This window comes from Lathyrus oleraceus, chromosome 3 (genome assembly GCF_024323335.1).
Source record: "Lathyrus oleraceus cultivar Zhongwan6 chromosome 3, CAAS_Psat_ZW6_1.0, whole genome shotgun sequence".
Lineage (NCBI taxonomy): Eukaryota > Viridiplantae > Streptophyta > Magnoliopsida > Fabales > Fabaceae > Lathyrus > Lathyrus oleraceus.
The window spans coordinates 351142509-351164450 of record NC_066581.1 but is presented as its reverse complement, the minus strand read 5'-3'; the positions used below and the strand labels follow the sequence as shown (position 1 = coordinate 351164450).

Sequence of the window (21942 nt, the reverse complement as noted above, 5' to 3'; positions counted from 1 at the left end):
TAGAGGTTCAAGGACATAGGATTGACAACAAGACCTGGGTCAATGCAAAATGAGCATGAAGTACATTTCGGCTATGCATGATTTGCATATTTTGATGTATGAATGATCATGATTATGCTGACACTTGGCAGACTGGGTGTTTGTAGAGACAGAGATTCTGATTTATCAACACCAATAACTCATACTCGTGCAATTAACAGGCGCAACCAGAGGAGAAACTATCATGACTGACAGTTATAAATAACCAAAGGTCCATCCTTCTAGAGGATTCATGAGTTGTATTCCATGGGGACTTTTGTTGGTGATCCTGGAGTATTTATGCAAACTTTGAGCCTTTTGGGGAAACAAATGATTTTCCTTCGATTTTCACATGTATCAAAGTAAATTTGTTCTAAGTTTCAAATTCTTTTTCCAAGTTTCAAAATTTCATTATTAACAAATAAATGACATTTTGCATAACAAAGAAGAGCATAGATGAACACAAATTAACAATGATTGGGAAAACTTGTATTTTATTCGAGAATGGTAGCACACAAATGGCGTAGCTCCATAGAGTGTTACATTTTTTTGAAAATGGCAATAAGGAAAGGTTTACATTGAATTCAGTGACCACTAACATCCTTACTAGATATGACTTCCCAAAACCTTGCTTCTGAGGGGAGTGACTGGATTAATCTTCCACCTCAAATTCTTCGGTGTTAATCAGTAACAACTGATGCAGTTTATGCCTTTATGCCCCTAACTTTTGCATGGATCGCCCTTTCGGGTTTTCAATCCACCGGGACGCTCTTTTTTGCCTAAGTCGCCTTTTCAGGTTTTCAACTTAGCGAGCTACCAATTTTTATTCATCCCTAACTTTTGCCTGGACCGCCCTTTCGGGTTTTCAATCCACCGGGATACCCTTTTTTGCCTAAATCGCCCTTTCAGGTTTTCGATTTAGCGGGTTTTTGTTAGGCATAGTATTTTTTAACTGCATCAGAGTTCACGGGGTGTGAGAGCTCTTCATCATCCATAGTTGTGAGAATCAAGGCGCCTCCGGAGAAAGCTTTCTTCACAACATATGGGCCTTCATAATTGGGAGTCCACTTCCCACGTGAATCCTTGTGTATTGGCAAGATCTTCTTAAGCACGAGGTCTCCTTCTCTGAATTCCCGAACACGTACCTTCTTGTCAAAAGCCCTTTTAAGCCGTTTCTGGTATAATTGTCCATGGCACAAAGAAGTCAATCGCTTCTCATCTATGAGGTTCAATTGATCAAATCTGTTTTGAATCCACTCAGCCTCTTCTAGCTTGGTCTCCATCAGGATTCTCATTGAAGGTATCTCTACTTCAATTGGGAGAACTGCTTCCATCCCATATACCAAAGAGAACGGGGTTGCCCCTGTTGAAGTGCGGACGGAAGTCCGGTATCCATGCAGTGCGAAGGGTAGCATTTCGTGCCAATCCTTATAGGTTTTTACCATTTTCTGCAGGATCTTCTTGATGTTTTTGTTAGCGGCTTCAACAGCGCCATTCATCTTTGGACGATATGGTGAAGAGTTATGGTGCTCAATCTTGAAGCTCTCGCATAATTCTTTCATGGTCTTATTGTTCAGATTCGTCCCATTGTCTGTGATGATCCGGTTTGGAATTCCATATCGGCAAATGATCTCTTTCTTGAGAAACCGTGCAACCACTTGTTTTGTCACATTAGCATAAGAGGCGGCTTCTACCCATTTGGTAAAGTAATCAATGGCAACCAGGATAAAGCGGTGACCATTGGAAGCTTTAGGCTCGATGGCGCCAATCATGTCGATGCCCCACATTGAGAAAGGCCAAGGTGACGTCAAAACATTTAGTAGGGTCGGAGGCACGTGTACCTTGTCGGCATAGATTTGGCATTTATGACATTTTCTAGCATAATTGAAGCAGTCGGATTCCATGGTCAACCAGTAATAACCAGCTCTCAAAATCTTCTTGGCCATGGCATGCCCATTGGCATGAGTTCCAAAGGATCCTTCATGAATCTCCTTGATCAACAGGTCCGCTTCACGTTCATCCACGCATCTGAGCAGAATCATGTCGTGATTTCTCTTGTACAATACACCATTGCTTAAGAAGAATTTGGACGCTAACTTCCTCAATGTTTTCTTGTCAAGGGTTGTTGCATCTGTTGGATATTCTTGATTTTGCAAAAAGCATTTGATGTCGTGAAACCAGGGTTTACCATCGACTTCCTCTTCCACTGACTGGCAGTAGGCAGGCTCAACTTTCCGCTCGATCTGAATGAGAGGTGCTTCATTATGGAATCTAACTTGGTACATTGAAGCCAACATAGCCAAAGCATCAGCAATTTGATTCTCAGTTCTCGGGATATGACGGAAAGTGATTTCGTCAAAGTATTTTATTAATTCCATGACATAGGCACGATACGGGATCAATTTGGTATCACGGGTTTCCCATTCGCCCTTGACTTGGTATATCACCAAGGCTGAGTCTCCACATACTTCAAGGATTTTGATTCGGAGATCAATTGCTGCTTCAATGCCTAGGATGCACGCCTCATATTCTGCTATATTGTTCGTGCAATCAAAACACAACCTTGCTGTGAAGGGAGTATATCCACCGTTTGGATTCAGCAGGACAGCTCCTACGCCATGCCCCATGTAATTGGAGGAACCATCAAACATGAGCTTCCACCGAGATCCGGGTTCAGGTCCTTCATCAGGTCCTGGGATTTCACAGTCTTTCACTACCATAATGTCTTCATCCGGGAAGTCAAACTTCAACGGCTGGTAATCTTCAACGGGCTGGTTTGCCAGGTAATCAGACAACACACTTCCTTTGATGGCTTTCTGAGACACATATTGGATGTCATACTCAGATAGTAACATCTGCCAACGGGCGAGTCTTCCAGTCAAAGCAGGCTTTTCAAAGATGTACTTTATTGGATCCATTTTTGAGATCAACAAAGTAGTGTGGCAAATCATGTATTGTCTTAGACGACGAGCGGCCCATGCTAAAGCGCAACAAGTTTTCTCCAAGAGTGAGTATCGGGTTTCACAATCGGTAAATCTCTTACTTAGATAATAGATGGCATGTTCCTTTCGACCGGTTTCATCATGTTGTCCCAACACACATCCCATTGACTTTTCAAGCACGGTTAAGTACATAAAGAGTGGTCTCCCTTGAACAGGTGGAATTAGAATAGGGGACTCTTGCAGGTACTGTCCGATTCTCTCAAAAGCCATTTGGCAGTCAGAATTCCATTCAACTGCTTGATCTTTTCGAAGCAATTTGAAGATAGGCTCACATGTGGCCGTCATATGTGAGATAAACCTTGAGATATAATTCAAACGCCCCAGGAAGCCTCTAACCTCTCGCTCGGTGCGTGGAGCAGGCATCTCTTGTATAGCTCGGACTTTGTCAGGATCTACCTCAATTCCTCGTTGGCTAACAATGAAACCAAGCAACTTCCCGGATCGGACACCGAAGGTGCATTTAGCAGGATTTAGTCGTAGTCGAAATTTCCGAAGACGCTCAAACAACTTCTGCAAGTGGTCTATATGATCCTCCTCACTTTGAGATTTTGCAATCATATCATCCACATAGACCTCAATTTCCTTATGCATCATATCATGGAAAAGAGTGACCATTGCTCTTTGGTAAGTTGCCCCAGCATTTTTGAGACCGAATGGCATTACCTTGTAGCAAAATGTTCCCCAAGGGGTGATGAATGTGGTCTTTTCCATGTCCTCTGGATCCATCTTAATTTGATTGTAACCCGAGAATCCGTCCATAAAGGAGAAGACTGCGAACTTAGCAGTGTTGTCTACCAGAGTGTCAATATGTGGCAGGGGGAAATCGTCCTTTGGACTGGCTTTGTTTAAATCCCTATAATCAACACACATCCTGACCTTGCCATCCTTTTTGGGTACTGGCACAATGTTGGCTACCCATTGAGGGTACTTTGCAACTGCTAGAAAACCGGCATCAAATTGACGTTTCACCTCGTCGCAAATCTTTAGAGCCATGTCGGGTCTTGCCCTTCGGAGCTTCTGCTTCACCGGCGGACAATCTGGCTGTAGTGGTAGCTTGTGGACAACAATGTCAGTATCTAAACCTGGCATATCCTGATATGACCAAGCAAATACATCTACATATTCATGTAGCAATTTGATCAATCTTTCTTTGATGCTTGCCTCAAGTGTAGTCCCAACTTTGACCTCTTTCTTGTCTTCCTCGGTGCCAAGGTTGATTGTTTCCACTGGTTCTTGATGTGGCTGAAGGGCCTTTGACTCGTGCTCGAGCATCCTTTCCAGTTCTTCTGGGAAATCACAATCTTCCTCACTCTCCTCTTCCGCTTGGTAGATGGGGAGTTCAAAATTATAGGAAGTAGCGGGGTCATCGAATTCAACTGGTTTATTGATTATTCTGCATGTTTTTTAATGATGGGTTTTTTTAGAAAAATGGAAATAGAATGCAAAAAGAAGTAAAAATATTTTTGTAGTTTTTGAAAGGATTTCCATTTTAAGAAAAACAACAGATAAATGAAAAGACAAGAATTTGAACAAAATGCTCTTTATTTGTCATAATGATTTTTTTTTGAAATTCAAAAAGGGGCCCTACAAATGATCCATTAGCCTTGGGCAGAGCTAAGGATTTTCAAAAAACACACAAAGGAAAACAACAATTACTTTGACACAGGAAAAACTTCTGGAATCTCAACCGCTTCCCAGTTTGTTAGGGCTGCTTCACACCGGTATACCAGATTCAATGCTTCTTCATCTTCAGTGTCATCTTCCACTGCACCAACTTGTTCTCCATGGATAAATCCTTTACTCAGGAAAACTTCTTGAATGCTCCGCACACGGTCCTTTGCAGGGACCAGGGCTCCTCCATTAGCAGAAGACTTGTACCCCAAACCAAAACGGTCATTCTTTTCATTGACGTTGATAACTTGCCCCCAACCTGCAGGGCCTCCACTTTCAACTGCTGATTTTGCACTCTTCAAAGAAGCGAATGACAAACTAGCTTTCTCAACAGGATCCTTAACCTCTTCAAGTGTAGCATTGGATATTTCAAGGGCTTGAAAAGAGGTTTCTAAAGCATCCTCATCAGCCTCAATATAACGGAAAGAGGAGAGTTGACTGATGATAAAGTCCTCTTCACCTGAGACAATAACAAGCTTGTTATCGACAACGAACTTCATCTTTTGATGTAGAGTAGAAGTTACTGCCCCAGCGGCATGTATCCATGGGCGTCCCAAAAGGCAACTATACGCTGGATTTATGTCCATGACTTGGAAATTGATGGGGAATACATGCGGTCCAATCTGTATCGGTAACTCTACCTCCCCAACTACTGTCCTTCGAGAGCCATCAAAAGCTTTCACTACAAGCGCACTAGGTTTCAACTCCGAACCTTGGTAAGACAATTTAGCAAGTGCCCTCTTTGGTAGAACATTGAGGGATGATCCAGTGTCAACTAAAACTCTGGCAAGAGCATCTTCTTGGCACTTTATGGATACATGCAAAGCACGGTTGTGATTCTTCCCCTCTTTGGGTAGCTCTTCATTGCTGAAGCTTAAAGTATTGCAAGTTGTGATATTGGCGACCACTCCATCAAATTGGCCGACCGTGATATCCTGGGTAACATGAGCCTGAGCAAGCACTTTTAGCAGAGCCTCCCTATGAGCTTCGGAATTCAGAAGCAAAGACAAGATAGATATTTTTGATGGCGTTTGATGCAACTGATCAACTATCTTGTAGTCAGATTTCTTTATTATCCTTAGGAACTCACTTGCTTCATCTGTTTGCACAGCCGACTGTGCCCCTCCCTGTTCTGGGGTAGGATTTACATTTGTAGCTCCCCTTGTAGACTCTTGAGGGTTCACATCAAAATTGGGAGTATAAATCCGACCACTACGGGTCATCCTGCTTGTCCCTGCGATGTTGGTGATGTCGGCGTTAACATTCTCCATACCTTTCTTACTTTCGGTGGCCTCAGGTTTTCCATCTACCACTCCATCTACCACTGTTATGTCGTACTTCCAGGGTACTGCCTTGGTACTTTCAAAAGGAAATGGTGTAGGCATGCATACCACCACGGGTGACGGATGAACATCATCTCTTTTGTGATAAGTTACCTCAAATGGTTCTGGTATGTTAAAGACAGGTTCAATGACCGAAATTTCCTCATTTATTGTTGGACCAGAGATTTGTAAAACACCTTGATTCATCAAATTCTGAATGTCATTTCGCACCACTTTACATCCTTTCGGCTGAATGACACAGTCCTCACAGCTATCGTGACAAGTATCAATCAATCTAGCCTTCACCAATCCCGCATGAAGTGCTAGCAACGGAGTTTTAACATCTTCCACATTCTTGATTACACACACATCAGAAGCATCTTCGACGGCATTGACATCACCATGTGCTGGCAAAGGGTTATTCTTGACATTGGGTCCGACGTCTCGAAACGACAGAATCTTCTTTTCGACCAAGTCTCGCACAATATGCTTTAAAGCATAACATCCTTCTAAATCATGTCCAGGGGCACCCCCATGGAAAGGACAATGAGCATCTGGATTGTACCATGGAGGTAAAGGATTTGGTGGAGGACCCAAAGATCTGGGCGTCACTAACCCTTTTTGTAGCAATGATGGGTACAATTCAGTGTATGTCATAGGGATTGAAGCAAACGGGACTCTAGTTCTTGGCACCCTATTTTGATTTTGAGGATTTTGCGGACGAGGAGCCTGTGCCCTCGGCTGTTGATAAGCAGGTGGCGCGGGCGCTTGCTGATATATCGGCGCTTGTTGAGCAGGAACAGGTTGATAAACTGAAGCTTGTGGTTGGTTAAAATTTGGTGTAACAGCTGCCACATACGGTTGTTGGACATATTGTACTGGGTATATTGGTTGTTGTTGAGAAAATTGGTGTTGTTTCTTCCATGACTGACTCCTTCTTTGACTGGTTGATACTGCATTCGTATCCCCCTCCTTCTTTCTTTGAAATCCTCCAGGAAACTTTTTGGCATTACTACCAGATGTTTCAGAGGTAGTCGTTATCTTTCCATTCTTTAATCCAAGTTCGACCTTTATGCCTACAGCGACCAGGTCAGAGAAACTTGCAGATACACTACTTACCATTCTTTCATAAAACACAGGTTTAACTGTATCCATGAACCAATCCGCTAATTCCTTCTCAGCCAAAGGTGGTTCGACTTGCGAGGCCACTTCCCTCCATCTTTGCGCGTATTCCTTAAAAGACTCCTTGTCTTTCTGGGACATACTGAGTAGTTGTCTCCTATCCGGGGCCATATCCATGTTGTACTTGTAATGTTGGATGAAGGCATCAGATAAATCTTGAAAACAACGGATCTTACTCTGATCAAGGCTCAAGTACCACTTGGAGGGAGCACCCCTCAAGCTGTCCTGGAAGCAATGTATCATGAGTTTATCATCCTCCACATGCGCAGCCATTTTTCGATAATACATAATGAGGTGACTCTTAGGACACGAGTGGCCCTCATACTTATCGAAATCTGGGGTCCTGAACTTTGCTGGGATCACAAGACCGGACACCAGGCACATCTCCTTAGCTGTAGCACCAAAAACTTGGTCACCTTCCATAGCCCTCAATCTCTTCTCCAGCATCTGGTAATTCTCCTTCATCCCTCTTAGGTCCTCTTGCCTTTCCTCATCTTCATCTGAAAAGTCTGGAGCATGTTGCTGGTCCTCAAAGTAAGGTTGCACATGCGCCCGGACGAGAGGAGGTGCGAACGTGTGAACCACTGGATGGTTTTCATTGATGGTCGGTAGAGGAGCTGTCTGCTGAGCAGGTGGTGCAAAACCAGGTGCACCTTCAACTGTAGGCGTGAAACCAGGAGGTAAACCATAGGTTGGCCAGGTTGTTGGTACCGCCCTCGCAGGTTGGGGTTCAACCGATGGACCGGCGATTTCAGAAACAACCGTTGTTTGGGTGTCAAGCTTTGCCCTGATCACCTGTAATATCTCCATGACCTGCCCCATGTTTCCACGCAGGTCTTCGAGCTCTGAGCTCACTCGCTCCAATTCATGCTCCTGATCTGCCATTCTTTGACGAGCTCTGGCACGAGTATTGTATTGGTGTTGAAAATTCAGCGTGAAACTGGAGGAAGAAAGGACAGAATGAGACTCTGTTTTTTTTTTTAAAAGTGTATGAATGCATGTATGGATGCATTTGTTAGCAAAACTCTTAGTTATCTTTATTATTTATTCAAGCAATGTTAGAATATAAGAATAACATGTAATAATTGAGAACTAAAATGACAACTTCCATTAATTAAAATCAGATCCAAATACAAAGAGATTTAACTTCAAGTACACACGATTTGAATACAAAAATTTAAACACCAGCAATTCAAATTCAAGTACAAGTAAACTTAAGTTCTGTCTCAGCTCTTAAGATCGTAGCCAAATCTGTGGTGAGCTCATTCATCATCTTCTTGATAAACTTGACGAAGTTGAAAACTTGAGGAGGCGTGTTTTCTGGACACATACACCAATCCGCTTCCTGGAGTTTTTCTGGAAGTTCCAACATGTTGAGGTTAACAAACCTGGCCAAGTTGCGGAACTTGCCATTCCATTCAACATAGAGCTCTTGGAGTTCCTTGATGACCTTTTGATCTTCATCTAAGGTTGCTCTAGCTTCTCTGTACAACCTCTTCCAGTACACACAATCATTTTTTAGGAGTAAGTAGGCTGCATCACCTTCCTGGCTCTCCAAAACTGCAAACCTCCTAGTAGCTTCTTCTAACTGGTACCTGAGATGGTGACAGTTCCTTTCAGCTTCTTCCTTTTGGAGGATCTCGCGAGACAACTTTTCCTCGCATTTCTTCAGAGCTTCCCTCAAGTCACGGATCTGTGCCTCAAAGTCAAGCTTAATTTCCTTTTTATCCATAAGAGATTTATCCAACAATCTCCCTAGCTCACAGATCCTATACTCAGCTTTCTTGAGCTCCTCCTTCCGGGTTCGGATCACTGATGTGGAACCCAATAAGATATGATCAAGATCATCTTTCTGGTCTTCCAAAAGCCTAGCTCTCTTGTTGCTATCCTCAAGTTCTTGGGCTTTTCCCTTACGTTCCTCTTTCAAATTCTGATTTTCCAAGATAACTCGGTTCATCTGAATTCGTAAATCGGCATTCTCCACTTCAAGCTCCTTAACCTTAGTAACGAGTTTCTCCATGTCCTCAAGGAGTATGGGCTCGGGCTCAGGAGTTTTAGGAAAAGCTGGAGCCTTTAAGATATATGGCAACTGGATTTTCTCAACTCTTTCTTTCACCCATTGCGTGTAAGGTTCTTTGGCAAGAATGTTTCTCTTTCCAAACTCTTTACCCATTCTTACAACCTTTAACCAAGCCTTTCGTACTGCTCTTACATCAGGATTGCTTGCTTGGATGTCAGAGAGCACAAATGGTTGTAAGTCCTTTGCGTCAGGAGGACCATCCATGGAGTAACCGTGTTGTAATCGAGATAACATAGGGTTATAGTTGATGCAACCCTTGGTACCCAACAACGGTACATTAGGAAATTCCCCACAGCTGACTATAATGTCTGGGGTTTCCCACTCGCGGATATACCATCTGATGGAACTTGCGGTGAGAGAAGCTAATTTCTGAGGAGACTTAAGTTCTTTTGCCACAAAAGGACCTTCTTCAGGCATGTGTTGCATGAACCAAGTGTAAATCAACGGAGCACAACACAACAACATTCCACCCTTCTTTTCATGTCGAGTGTGAAGGGCATAGTAAATATCAGCTAAGAGAAACGGTACTGGATTGCCAGAGAGAAAGACTTCTATGGCCACTTGATCCACAAATTTTTCAACATTTGGGAATAACACAATCCCATGGATCAATAAAGCCACCACAGCATAAAATGCATTCCAATTTCCACTTTTCTTGAACTTTAGAGCTAAATCCTCTAAAAACATCGCGGCAAAACCTTTGCAACCCCCTTTCTCAGCCCAATTGTCTCGAACAGTCGGGACATTGATACTTAGGGCCGAAGCTATCTTCTTTGGGCCCATATCTTCTTCGAGCTTTGGAAACGGATTAAAATCTTTCAACTTGAGTCCCACGATCCTCTCAACTTCTTCCAAAGTAGGAGCTAGCTGGAAATCAACGAATGTGAAACAACGCAGAGGTGGATCATAATATTGTGCCAGAGAGCCGATGATTCCATAGTCCACTTTCTTATTTAGCAGGCTCAAAATTTTCCCATAGCTCTTTCCAAAATCATCACGTCTGCTGAGAGACAAATCAGAGATCAAACCCTTCAGACTATCCAACTTAGGTTCCTTGTACTTGAGCGTGAAAGTGTGTCTCACTGAAGTTGTCATTTTCAAGTTCTCAATTCCTGAAACAAATAAGAGGTAACTAAGAGTTTGCTTTTTATGATGTTGATGCAATGTATGAATGTGATGCATTTTTTTTGTATAGGTTCAATGGGCTTAAGGCATGGATAAGTCTGATTGCTTTGTATAGAACATGGTTCTCACCAGGTATGATCTAAGGTTTTTTCTTGAAAAAGTTCCTAGAGTCATGGATCCATTAGACTGTTTGCTACCTGCGGCAACTTACTTGTCGGGCATCAACTCCATCTAAAGAATCTACTCTAGGTGAGGTTCTCGTATCGATCTAACGAGAAATACATCTCGCAGACCCACACTACGCAACCATCTTTCCTAATGGGGTAAAGAACTAAGGTTCTACAAATGGTTCTCAGAGTCATGGATCCTAAAGAAAACATCGAAGCTTACGGCAACTTACTTGCCGAGCGACGACATCCTCTCAAGAATCTACTCTAAGTGAGGTTCTCGTACCGACCCAACGAGAAATACATCTCGCGGACCCGCACTACTCAACCTCGTCCTATCTTATGTCTTTACTCGAGACTCAGGTAAAAAGTCTTTCCCACAAGGTTTGCAATCAGAGTCTCTCCAAGGACCAAAGCATATCGAACCAATATAACAGGTTATAGCAATATGACAATAAAGATAACAAAATCAATAAAGAAAAGCCACATAGGTAAACACACAAAGGCACACAAACGACCTAACTAGGCTTGACTCACTTAGGGACCACCATTCCCCAGCAGAGTCGCCATCTGTCGTACCTCGAAAAAAATGGGGATACGACTTCAAAGCGAAGCGCGATCGCACGCTCGCAATGATGGACTGAACAGAGTCGCCACCGAACTTTATTTATTCCTAAAAAGGAAAGGGGAAATATCGATAAAACCCAAGACAAAAGAAAGGATAAGATATGGTCATCGCAACCAATATCAGGGTTCGGGAGTCGATTACGCAAGGGGAAGGTATTAGCACCCCTCACGTCCGTTGTACTCAACGGGAACCATTAGGTCAGTTGTGTGCATTAATGTTAGTTTGAAATGTTAGGCTTTTCAAATTATTAGGTGGGAAAGAAAGAATAAAAGAGAGAAGAAATGTTTTTGGATTTTTTAACGAAGGACTAAACCTAAGTTTTTTATTAGTGGGCCTGACAAGATTTACAAATCCTGCTCCTACGTATCTCAACAGAGAAATCAAGGCTTACGTAGTTCTGGGTAGAAAAATGTTTGTTTGTTGATCGATTTTAGCGAAAGCTATATTGTATTAATCGACGAAAACATCGTTTTACCCAAAATAGATGAGGAGTGAACGCATACCACACATCGAACGGATTTATAAATCTACATTCAGAAAAGCGTCATTTATCTCTACTCAACAATCGTGGCCGAAACATTGTTTTGTATCACTTAAGACAATATATCTTTCATTTATGAAAAATGTTTTTGATTAATCGCACGGCGGCGAGAAAAAAGTTTGATTGGTTGGAGGTATTTTGAGTGATGGCGAGAACTTGGATGAGCGAGATATACATCTCGAATTCTAGCCTCAGGAGTGCATGGTATACACCATGTTCCATTTCCATCTTTATTGAAGAAGTATTAAGGTAGGAATTAGGTATTTTGAAGTTTGAAAGACGAGTACTTGTGACCTACAAGCTCTTACAGCTTGGGTCTAATACTCGGGACTACGTCTGGACATTCCACCCAGGCAGTCTGTTTCTTTCCAATATTGCTAAGAAAATGATTCGAATATTTAGGAGTGTTTTGGAGGGAAGACGAATATTTATGGCTTGCAAGCTCTTACAGCTTGAGCCTAATATTCGGGATTACAACTGGATATTCCCTCCAGGTAATCTTTTTCTCCCAACTTTGTTAAGAAGATGGTTTGAGATATTTACAGGTGTTTTGGAGAGAAGACGAATATTTATGGCTTACAAGCTCTTACAGCTTGAGCCTAATATTCGGGATTACGACTGGACATTCCATCCAGGTAATCTTTTTCTCCCAACTTTATTAGAAAAATGGTTTAAATATTTGATTGTTAAAGAGAAGACGAATATTAACGGCTTGCAAGCTCTTACAGCTTGAGCCTAATATTCGGGATTACGACTGGACATTCTATCCAGGTAATCTTTTTCTTCATGCTTTATTTAGAAAAACGATTTGAATATTAGAGAGAAGACGGATATTAACGGCTTACAAGCTCTTACAGCTTGAGCCTAATATTCGGGATTACGACTGGACATTACATCCAGGTAATCTTTTTCTTCACGTTTTATTTAGAAAAAGATTTAGATATTAAATTAAAACAATTAAAGTACCGAGGTTTGAAATTAAATTAAAAATGATTAATGTACAAATGTTTGAAATTATTGAAAATTAAGTTGGTATTGCTTAAACGCTCATTGTAAGAAGGCCCAAGAGTAAGCCATGTGAGGTTGATGGCGATGCTTAAAAGCACGCGACTTACAAGGGTATGGAAATTGGCTCGACGTTGAATCGAGAATTAGGTGATTTATTTTTATTATTTTAAAATGGTGTCGAATATATGATGAAATTAATAAAGAAACATGAACATAAAAAATATTACAAGAAACAAAATACTAAAAGACAATAAAATAATAAAAAATAAAATCTAAAAGAAAAATGGAATACCAAAAAAACTAAAGAAAAAGAAATACTAAAAAAAAATGTGCTACACATGAGTATCGAACTCACTCCACCTAAGGCTATGGAATTAACCCCTCTCCACCAGACCACTTACTAACTGACTAATAATTTACTGCTAACTTAAATATACAAACTAATGTAAATTAAAAGTATGAATTAAAATAAAAATAAAAAAAAATGGTCTAATAATGGATGATTAATTAAACTAAATGGGGAATCCCAAACGCAACCCTAGCCGCCTGGCTGTTGGGTGGGAAAATGTTAATCAACACTAATACCAACAGAATTAAAAGAAATACCTAGGGGAACCAAAAGGTAAGTGATTTTTAAATAGGTTTTAAAGATTATTCTGGAAAATAAAAGAAAACAGAGATAGAGACGCGTGAAACAAACAACAAAGTCGTTCGTCTTCTTCACGAAAGACTCTCTCACTCGCGCCTCTCAAGCTTCCAGTCCCTCATCCCAAACCTATCTCAAGCGCAAACAACTCTCTCAATCCCTTCCAGTCGCGTTTCTCTCATCCCAAACCTCTCAAACCTAAGGACGCCAAATAAGAGAGATTCAGAGGGAAAACGAAGTGGTGCTCACCTTTGGATATGACTCGGTGGTGGCAGCGAGCTTGCAATGAGCTCTCTCTGTTAGGTTCGTTGTTCTCGATCTCTTTTTAGATTTAGGGTTTTTTAAGTTTTCACTGCTTTTCCTCCTTTCCGCCTCCGATTCCTCCTTTTTTTCTCTCTGAATCCCCTCCTATTTATCCTCTTCAAATTAGGGTTCAGATTGATGCTCCAAGGTTCCAAAAGAGAAAGCTTTCAGAAGCACTTTTCGGATGCTCAGAAGTGCTTTTCCTATCTGATGATAGATTTCGAAACGGTAATCTGCACTTAAGCTTTTCCAATCGCTTTTTGTCCCAATTCCAATTTGGGAACTTTGGAATTTTACTGCTTTACTGAGTGTTTACGCGTTTTTTTTACTGCAGGGCGTTTCCATGGCTTCATTGCAACCTCTGATATGGTTTTGTTGGCTAATTGTTTCTGCAGGTATTCACTTGAATAAAATATACATTTTCCCTGGGATTATCGAAATCTAATTGTGTTGCTTGGCGCTTGCAGGAGGACATGTTCAACACCATTATGATAAGGTGAATCATTTGGCTTGATCTCAGCATTCGATACCGAAGCTTCGGGCAAACCATGAACATCCAAAGATAAATTCGTGGCATTTTCAGAAGTGCTTGAATGAACTTGCTGCGTGTTAATAGTCTCCAGATCGGTAGATTCATCCCAAGCACGGGTTACACGGTATTTTTGTGTTGAATTATTCCTAGAATACCGTCTTCAAAATTCAAATTCTCTCTGATTCTTAGAGATCTTTCTTTTCACTGCAGCCTGACCACTATCTGGACGATTGTCACTTCTCCCCATCCATTCATAGGTGCATAATGACGAGAGCATTTTGTCATTATCTTGGGATTCTCTTGAATTTTATCTACGGTTTCATCTTCGGCAACAGGTAATCCACTTTCTTCACAAAAACTTGAGAATATCATCTTCATATTCTGATGCTGCTGTTTTGGTTTTTCTGAGTTGGGTATGGATGCAACTGAAGTCACGAGAATTTGGTTTGATTCTTTGCAGGTTACTCAAACGGCAGCAGCAGAGACATAACAAAGTACAAAATAATGCCCAGCATGTCCAGCAACACTCAACATTTGGTATGACTTCACTTTGTTCGCATTGCATTGCACTAATCTCTTGGCAAGAAAAGCCGACTCTGAATTCTTTGATTGATCAATTAATTACCGTTTAGAGTACCATTGTTATCGCAAAACAGTTTGGATTTTCCTGTATGTGAGGGTAGCTCTTCTCTTCCAATACCATCCATTACCAAAATATGTTTAAAGAATCACACCAAAACTTGTTTGATGAATCACATTAAAACTTGCCTGAGCTATTCCGGATGATGTGAATGTGTTTGTGGTTTGCAGGTTATGGTTGGTGTGGAGGAAAGTTGCTGCGGATTCTCCACAATAACTATTATTACTTTTTTCATTTATTACAAGTGATGTAACAGTAACAGGAACAAGCACCATTTTGCAGGCTTAGAGCTAGTGCTGTTGTTGATGCAGCAGTAGGATAGCTCTGGGGTTGGCATCAAGCAGCTGATGCAGTTTTACACCAGAATTAGGTTTGTCCTCACAGAAACCATTCTCTTCTTCTGCAGTTCTATCACCAGAGTTTGAATTATTAACTCTTGATAGCAAATTCTCTGTATTTACAGGTGTAGCTCTCTTGCTGATGACGACTTTGGAAGCTTCTTTTTCTTCGGGCACCAACGCATCTTTGTGACCGGATTTCGTGTCTGATTCACTGAACATTGATAATGAAAGCAGCGACACCGTTGACATCCACGTCCATTTGAGATCTCATCTTCTTATCATTGTGGGATGACTTTCTATTCGAACCATTGATCGGAAGAACTTCAATATTTTCCTTGGAGTATCCCAATATGTAGTTTTCTTTCCTTACTGAAATGAGATCACCAACGGTTTTGTTAAGGTCAAACGATTGTATTGCTTTTCCGAACAAATAACAAGTTTATTGTGGATGTTAGAAAATGCCAAATGTAATGCTTTTCCTCAATCATGGAACTTGATCCCATACTAATGACAAGGATCAGGATGCCAAGGAAAATGAACACTTTATCCAAACCATGGCTTCGTATGATTTTCAACATCTTGAATCTCCTGTAGTAACCTTGATCTCCTGTAGTAACCTTCTGTAGTATTAGGCTTTATGACTGCTTCAGCCTTCCAGGTATCATGAAGAGCGGCAACACTTAAATATAAGTAACCCAAAACAACTTCTCTTTGCTATTTTCGCATTCACTAATTGTGGGTCCACTATTAGTAATAAAAGCATCACATGAAAATTTTCTATAAGACAATTTAGGCAATTATGTTTGAAGTAATCTGAATAACTGCCATGAGTTCAACTGCAGCGCCCTCAAATTTCGTTCATCTGTCATGGAGTCGACCATTTGAGAGATCAAAACACCAATATTGTTTTTGGGAATTGGCACACCAAAAAGTAAAGCTAATGTTGTTGCAGGGTCGTCCTCCATGATTACCACTTTTTGTCATTTCAAGGTCATTGATTACACTAGCTCACAACAAAAATCCATATCATATTGTGATTGTGCATCTGTACAACAGCTGAGAAGCAAAGTATATGTCTGCAAAGAAAGCCTTAGGCCGAGAGCTACCATGCAATCGATGTACCCTAAGAAAATGCACTGAGAAGTGAATTGCAAGTTGGTACATTCGGAAGCAAACCAGCTCTGAGCATTGCTCCGTACCATTCCCAAGCCTTCTCAACATCACCAGCCTTTGATGCACATTGATGATTAATTTGCTGACATAATTGTATTCAACCATGATTTTTTGAATTAAGCACTTGTCAATTATAATATCAAGTGGCATCTCAAATGCCGACCACAAATTCTGCTTTTGAGTAGCATCACAATCAACAATTTTCTTAGAACTGCCCAAAAGTCTTTTCCCGGCTGCTCCCATCAGACGCATCAGTTGAAACATATTTCTTATGGCCTACCACATTCAGTGAAGCATCAAAACAAAATTTGGAAACAATCAACCAAAACCATCCTCATTCCTATGGCCAATTTCTTCATATTCATTATTCTGATTACCATGAGTAGATGCATAACTATCCAAAGGATATGAAGATGTGCTTAAACAGATTGAAATGGGGAAAATTTTCAGGGCCAAAATCGGGGTATGACAATGATAAAGTGTTGAAATTGATCAAAAGAAGCGAGTTCAATATTGTGGAGCAGCTACTCCAAACCCCGTCAAAGATCTCAGTGTTGTCACTATTGATGAACTCTTAGGCACATAGGGAGGCATTGCAGAAAGTGCTCGAGCGGGTTTATATTGAGCATGATGTGACTGTGGATCAGTTTGACCACATTGTTGTCAATACTACTTCTTGCAATAACTTGAGCTTTTGTGATGAGGAGCTTCCTGAGGAAGGCAGAAATCACAATTTGGCGTTGCATATTTCGATGAATTGTAAGGAGGACGCTCTGTCCAATGTGCTGGTTGACACTGGGTCATCATTGAATATGCATCCAAAATCAACTCTATCATGACTCTCTTACCAAGGCGCCCCAATGAGATACAGTGGCGTGATTGTTAAAGTGTTCTATGGTTCTCGTAAAACTGTCATTGGTGAAGTGGACCTTCTAGTAAAGATAGGTCTGAGTGATTTCCAAATTACTTTCCAGGTAATGGATATCCACCCGGCCTACAGTTGTCTCTTGGGAAGGACATGGATTCATGAAGATGGAGTTGTGACGTCTACTCTACACCAAAAGCTAAAATTTGTGAAGAACGGAAAGTTTGTCGTTGTTGGTGGAGAAAAGGCGCTATTGGTGAGCCATTTGTCATCTTTTTCTTATGTTGAAGTTGAGGAGGAGGTTGGAATGTTGTTCCAAGCCTTGTATATTGCTGAGGAGAAGAAAACTGGGGCACCCATGTCCTCTTTAAAGGATGCACAAAAGGCTATTGAGGCTGGCAGCATTGATCAGTGGGGCCGTATCATGGAGATTGTTGAGAACAAGAATATGGATGGATTGGGATTTCAACCAGGGCCGTTCAACATAAGAACTGAAAATCTGCAACTGAATTTTTGCAGTGGAGGGTTCATTCATGGGAATGATCAGCACTCAACTACTGTGATTGAAGACAGTGATGATGAAGACGAAGCTTGCACCAACTTTGTGACGCATGGCCAGACTTGCAACAATTGGGTTGTTGTTGATGTCCCTACTATTATTCGTTGCTCTAAGTAATTTGTTTTTCACTTTTAAGAAAAATACTTCTCCTATGCCTAAGGGAGAAGTGAACATTGTTGGGCATTTTCCTTATTATCATCAATAAAATACAATTTTATTCATCCACATCTATGATGTTTTTATTTTGAATTTTTGTTATTCTGAAAATGGTAATCACAAAAAATATAAATAAATAATAATCTTCCATCTACATAATATTTGTTCGCACTTCACCTCTCCAAAATCAAAATATCAAATCATTATACAGGTTGGTTCTCAAACCCATTGAATACAATGATTTTACTCCCTCTCCAAACTTTGATTTCCCTGTGTTCGAAGCTGAGGAAGAGACTGATGATGATGAAGTATCTGATGAGTTATCCCGTTTGCTTGAGCATGAGGAAAAAGCCATCGGACCGTTTAAAGAGCAGATTGAACTGGTCAACTTGGGTTCCGAGGTTGATGTGAAGGAAGTCAAGATTGGATCTCAACTGTGTCCAAAATCTAAGAAGGGGTTGATTGATCTTCTTCGAGATTATTCTGATGTGTTTGCCTGGTCCTATCAAGATATGCCTCGTTTGGATTCTGAGATTGTAGAGCATAGATTACCGTTGAAGGCAGAGTGTCTGCCGGTCAAGCAGAAATTGAGAAGAACTCATTCTGATATAGAAGTTAAGATTAAAGAGGAAACGCATAAACAAATTGATGTTGGTTTTCTTGTAACCTCCGAGTATCCGCAGTGGGTGGCCAATATTGTGTCTGTTCCCAAGAAAGATGGAAAGGTCTGCATGTGTGTTGATTATAGAGATTTGAACAAAGCTAGTCCGAAAGATGATTTTCCTCTACCACACATTGATATGTTGGTGGATAATACGGCTAAATTCAAAGTCTTTTCGTTTATGGACGGATTTTCCGATTATAATCAAATCAAGATGGCACCGGAATATATGGAGAAGACCATATTCATTACACCCCGAGGAACATTCTGTTATAGAGTGATGCCTTTTGGTTTAAAGAATGCTGGTGCGACGTACCAGAGAGCTATGACCATTCTTTTTCATGATATGATGCACAAAGAAATTGAAGTTTATGTTGATAACATGATTGCCAAATCAAGTGATTAAGAAGAACATGTTGAGCATTTGTTGAAGTTATTCTAGCATTTGAGGAAGTACAAACTCCGCTTGAATCCGAATAAGTGTACATTTGGTGTTCGTTCTGGTAAGTTGTTGGGATTTATTGTCAGTGAGAAGGGTATTGAAGTCGATCCTGCCAAGGTCAAAGAAATTCAAGAAATGCCTACGCCAAAAACTGAGAAGCAAGTCAGAGGTTTTCTCGGCCGCTTGAACTATATCTCAAGATTTATATCGCATATGACTGCCACATGTGCGCCTATATTCAAGCTTACTTGGAAAGATCAGTCTTGTGATTGGACTAATGATTACCAGAAAGCTTTTGATAATATCAAAGAGTCTCTGCTTAAGCCTCTGATTCTGTCTTCGCCTATTGAAGGAAGACCCTTGATCATGCATTTGATTGTGCTTGATGAAAGTATGGGTTGTGTTCTTGGTCAGCAAGATGAATCTGGAAAGAAAGAATACACAACTTACTACCTTAGTAAGAAGTTCACCAACAGTGAGACTCGGTATTCTATGCTTGAAAAGACTTGTTGCACATTGGCTTGGGCTGCTAAGCGTCTGCGCCAATATATGTTAAATCATACTACTTGGTTGATATCCAAAATGGATCCAATCAAATACATTTTTGAGAAGCCTGCTTTAACTGGGAGGATTACCCGTTGGCAGATGTTGTTATCCGAGTATGATATTGAATACCGATCTCAAAAAGATATTAAGGGTAGTGTCTTGGCTGACCACCTGGCTCACCAACCAATTGAAGATTACTAGTCAGTACAATATGATTTTCCCGACGAAGAAATTTTATACTTGAAGATGAAAGATTATGACGAACCATTGCTTGAAGAAGGGCTAGAACCTGATTCCCGTTGGGGCATGGTATTTAATGGAGCTGTTAATTCATATGGTAATGGTATTGGGGTAGTTATTATTACTCCTCAAGGCACTCATTTTCCATTTACAGCAAGATTGACTTTCAAGTGTACAAACAACATGCTTGAGTATAAAGCTTGCATTATGGGGTTTGAAGAGGCCATTGATCTCATAATAAAATACCTTGATGATTATGGAGATTCAGCTTTGGTTGTAAATTAGATCAAAGGTGAATGGGAGACGAATCAACCCAGTTTCATACCGTATAGAGATTATGCGAGAAGGATTTCAACTTTCTTTACAAAGGTTGAGTTTCATCATATCCCTCGAGATGAAAACCGGATGGTAGATTCTCTTGCAACATTGGCTTCAATGATTATGGTGAAATTTTGAAATGAAGTTCCCAATGTGACTGTGATACGTATTGATAGGCCAACTCATGTGTTTGTTGTTGAAGAAGTTAACAATGAGAAGCCGTGGTATTTTGATATCAAGTGTTTCCTCCAAAGTCAGACTTACCCGCCTGAGGCATATTTGAAAGATAAGAAGACTTTGAGAAGATTAGCATTAAACTTCTACCTGAATGGTGATGTGCTTTACAAGAGAAATTTCGATATGGTTCTGCTCAGATGCGTGGATAGACACGAAGCAGACATGTTGATGACTGAAGTCCATGAAGGTTCCTTTGGTACTCATTCCAATGAGTATGCTATGGGAAATAAGATGTTAAGAGCATGTTACTATTGGCTGACAATGGAATCTGACTGTTGCAAGTTTGTGAAGAAATGCCACAAGTGTCAAATTTATGCAGATAAGATTCATGTTCCTCCGACACTGTTGAATGTCATTTCCTCTCCATGGCCCTTCTCCATGTGGGGGATTGATATGATTGGCATGATTGATCCCAAAGCTTCGAACGAACATCGTTTCATTCTAGTGGTTATTGATTACTTCACAAAGTGGGTTGGAGCGGCATTGTATGCGAATGTAACCAAGCAAGTTGTTATGAGGTTTATCAAGAATCAGATTATATGCCGTTATAGTGTGCCAAGTAAGATCATTACTGATAATGGATCTAACTTGAATAATAATATGGTGGAAGCTCTTTGCAAAGACTTCAAGATTTCACACCATAAATCTTCTCCCTACAGACCTAAGATGAATGAGGTTATTGAAGCTGTAAACGAGAATATCAAGAAGATCATTCAAAAGATGGTTGTAATGTACAAAGATTGGCATGAGATACTCCCATTTGCTTTACATGGGTACCGTACATCCATCCGCACTTCAATAGGGGCAGCCCCTTTCTCTCTTGTTTATGGTATGGAAGTTATGCTCCTAATAGAGGTTGAGATCCCATCATTTTGTGTCTTGATGGAAGCCAAGTTGACAGAAGCTGAATGGTGCCAGACCAGATATGACCAGTTAAACTTAATTGAAGAGAAGAGATTGACTTCCATGTGTCATGGTTAGTTATATCAACAAAGAATGAAGAAAGCTTTTGATAAGAAGGTCAGGCCTCGTGTGTTCAGAGAAGGTGAGCTTGTGCTCAAGAAGATTTTATCTTTTAAACCAAATGCTAGGGGAAAATGGACTCCTAATTATGAAGGCCGATATGTTGTGAAGAGAGCCTTTTCAGGCGGTGTTTTGATTCTTACAACTATGGATGGTGAAGAGTTCACTCGTCCTGTGAATGCCGATGTAGTCAAGAAATACTTCGCCTAAAAAGAAAAAGAACAACTCACTAAGTTGAAAACCCGAAAGGGAGGCTTAGGCAAAAATGAGCGTCTCGGTGGATTGAAAACCCGAAAGGGCGATCCAGGCAAAAGTTAGAGACATAAAACAGAAAATTTATCCCGATAGATTGAGTACCCCACCTTGGGGAAATCTAGGCAAAAATTAGGGATTATGGCAATTAACTGCATTCGGTTGGTCCTGATCATTGGAGCAGTTTTGAGAAAATCATTTGGTTCTAATTCGTCATTCTCAACCAAAACCAAGAGTACAAGGGATATTAAAGTTGGTATGGAG

At 40.8% G+C, this 21942-nt stretch overlaps 1 protein-coding gene and 1 long non-coding RNA gene across 4 annotated transcripts; one reads left to right on the top strand and one right to left on the bottom strand.

Annotated features, from left to right (window-relative positions):
• Nucleotides 1-962: 962 nt before the first annotated feature.
• Nucleotides 963-8080, bottom strand: LOC127131245 (uncharacterized; the record flags this gene model as incomplete). Its single annotated transcript, XM_051060175.1, has 8 exons — nt 7279-8080; nt 5782-6489; nt 4906-5082; nt 4694-4785; nt 2660-4154; nt 1940-2584; nt 1474-1837; nt 963-1365 (listed from the first exon to the last, which is right to left on the bottom strand). Coding segments are annotated over exons 1-8 (4686 nt in total), but the record flags the coding sequence as incomplete, so codon positions are not given.
• A 5692-nt stretch (nt 8081-13772) lies between these two features.
• On the top strand, nt 13773-15863 carry LOC127129243 (uncharacterized). Of its 3 annotated transcripts, none has more exons than XR_007806241.1 (7): nt 13773-13921; nt 14028-14088; nt 14161-14349; nt 14436-14560; nt 14686-14762; nt 15036-15235; nt 15329-15863. It is a non-coding gene; the product is annotated as an uncharacterized LOC127129243 (long non-coding RNA). The 3 variants fall into 3 exon arrangements; XR_007806240.1 differs by having other exon boundaries at nt 14161-14341; nt 15329-15862; XR_007806239.1 differs by having other exon boundaries at nt 14161-14560; nt 15329-15861.
• The last annotated feature ends 6079 nt before the right edge of the window (nt 15864-21942 follow it).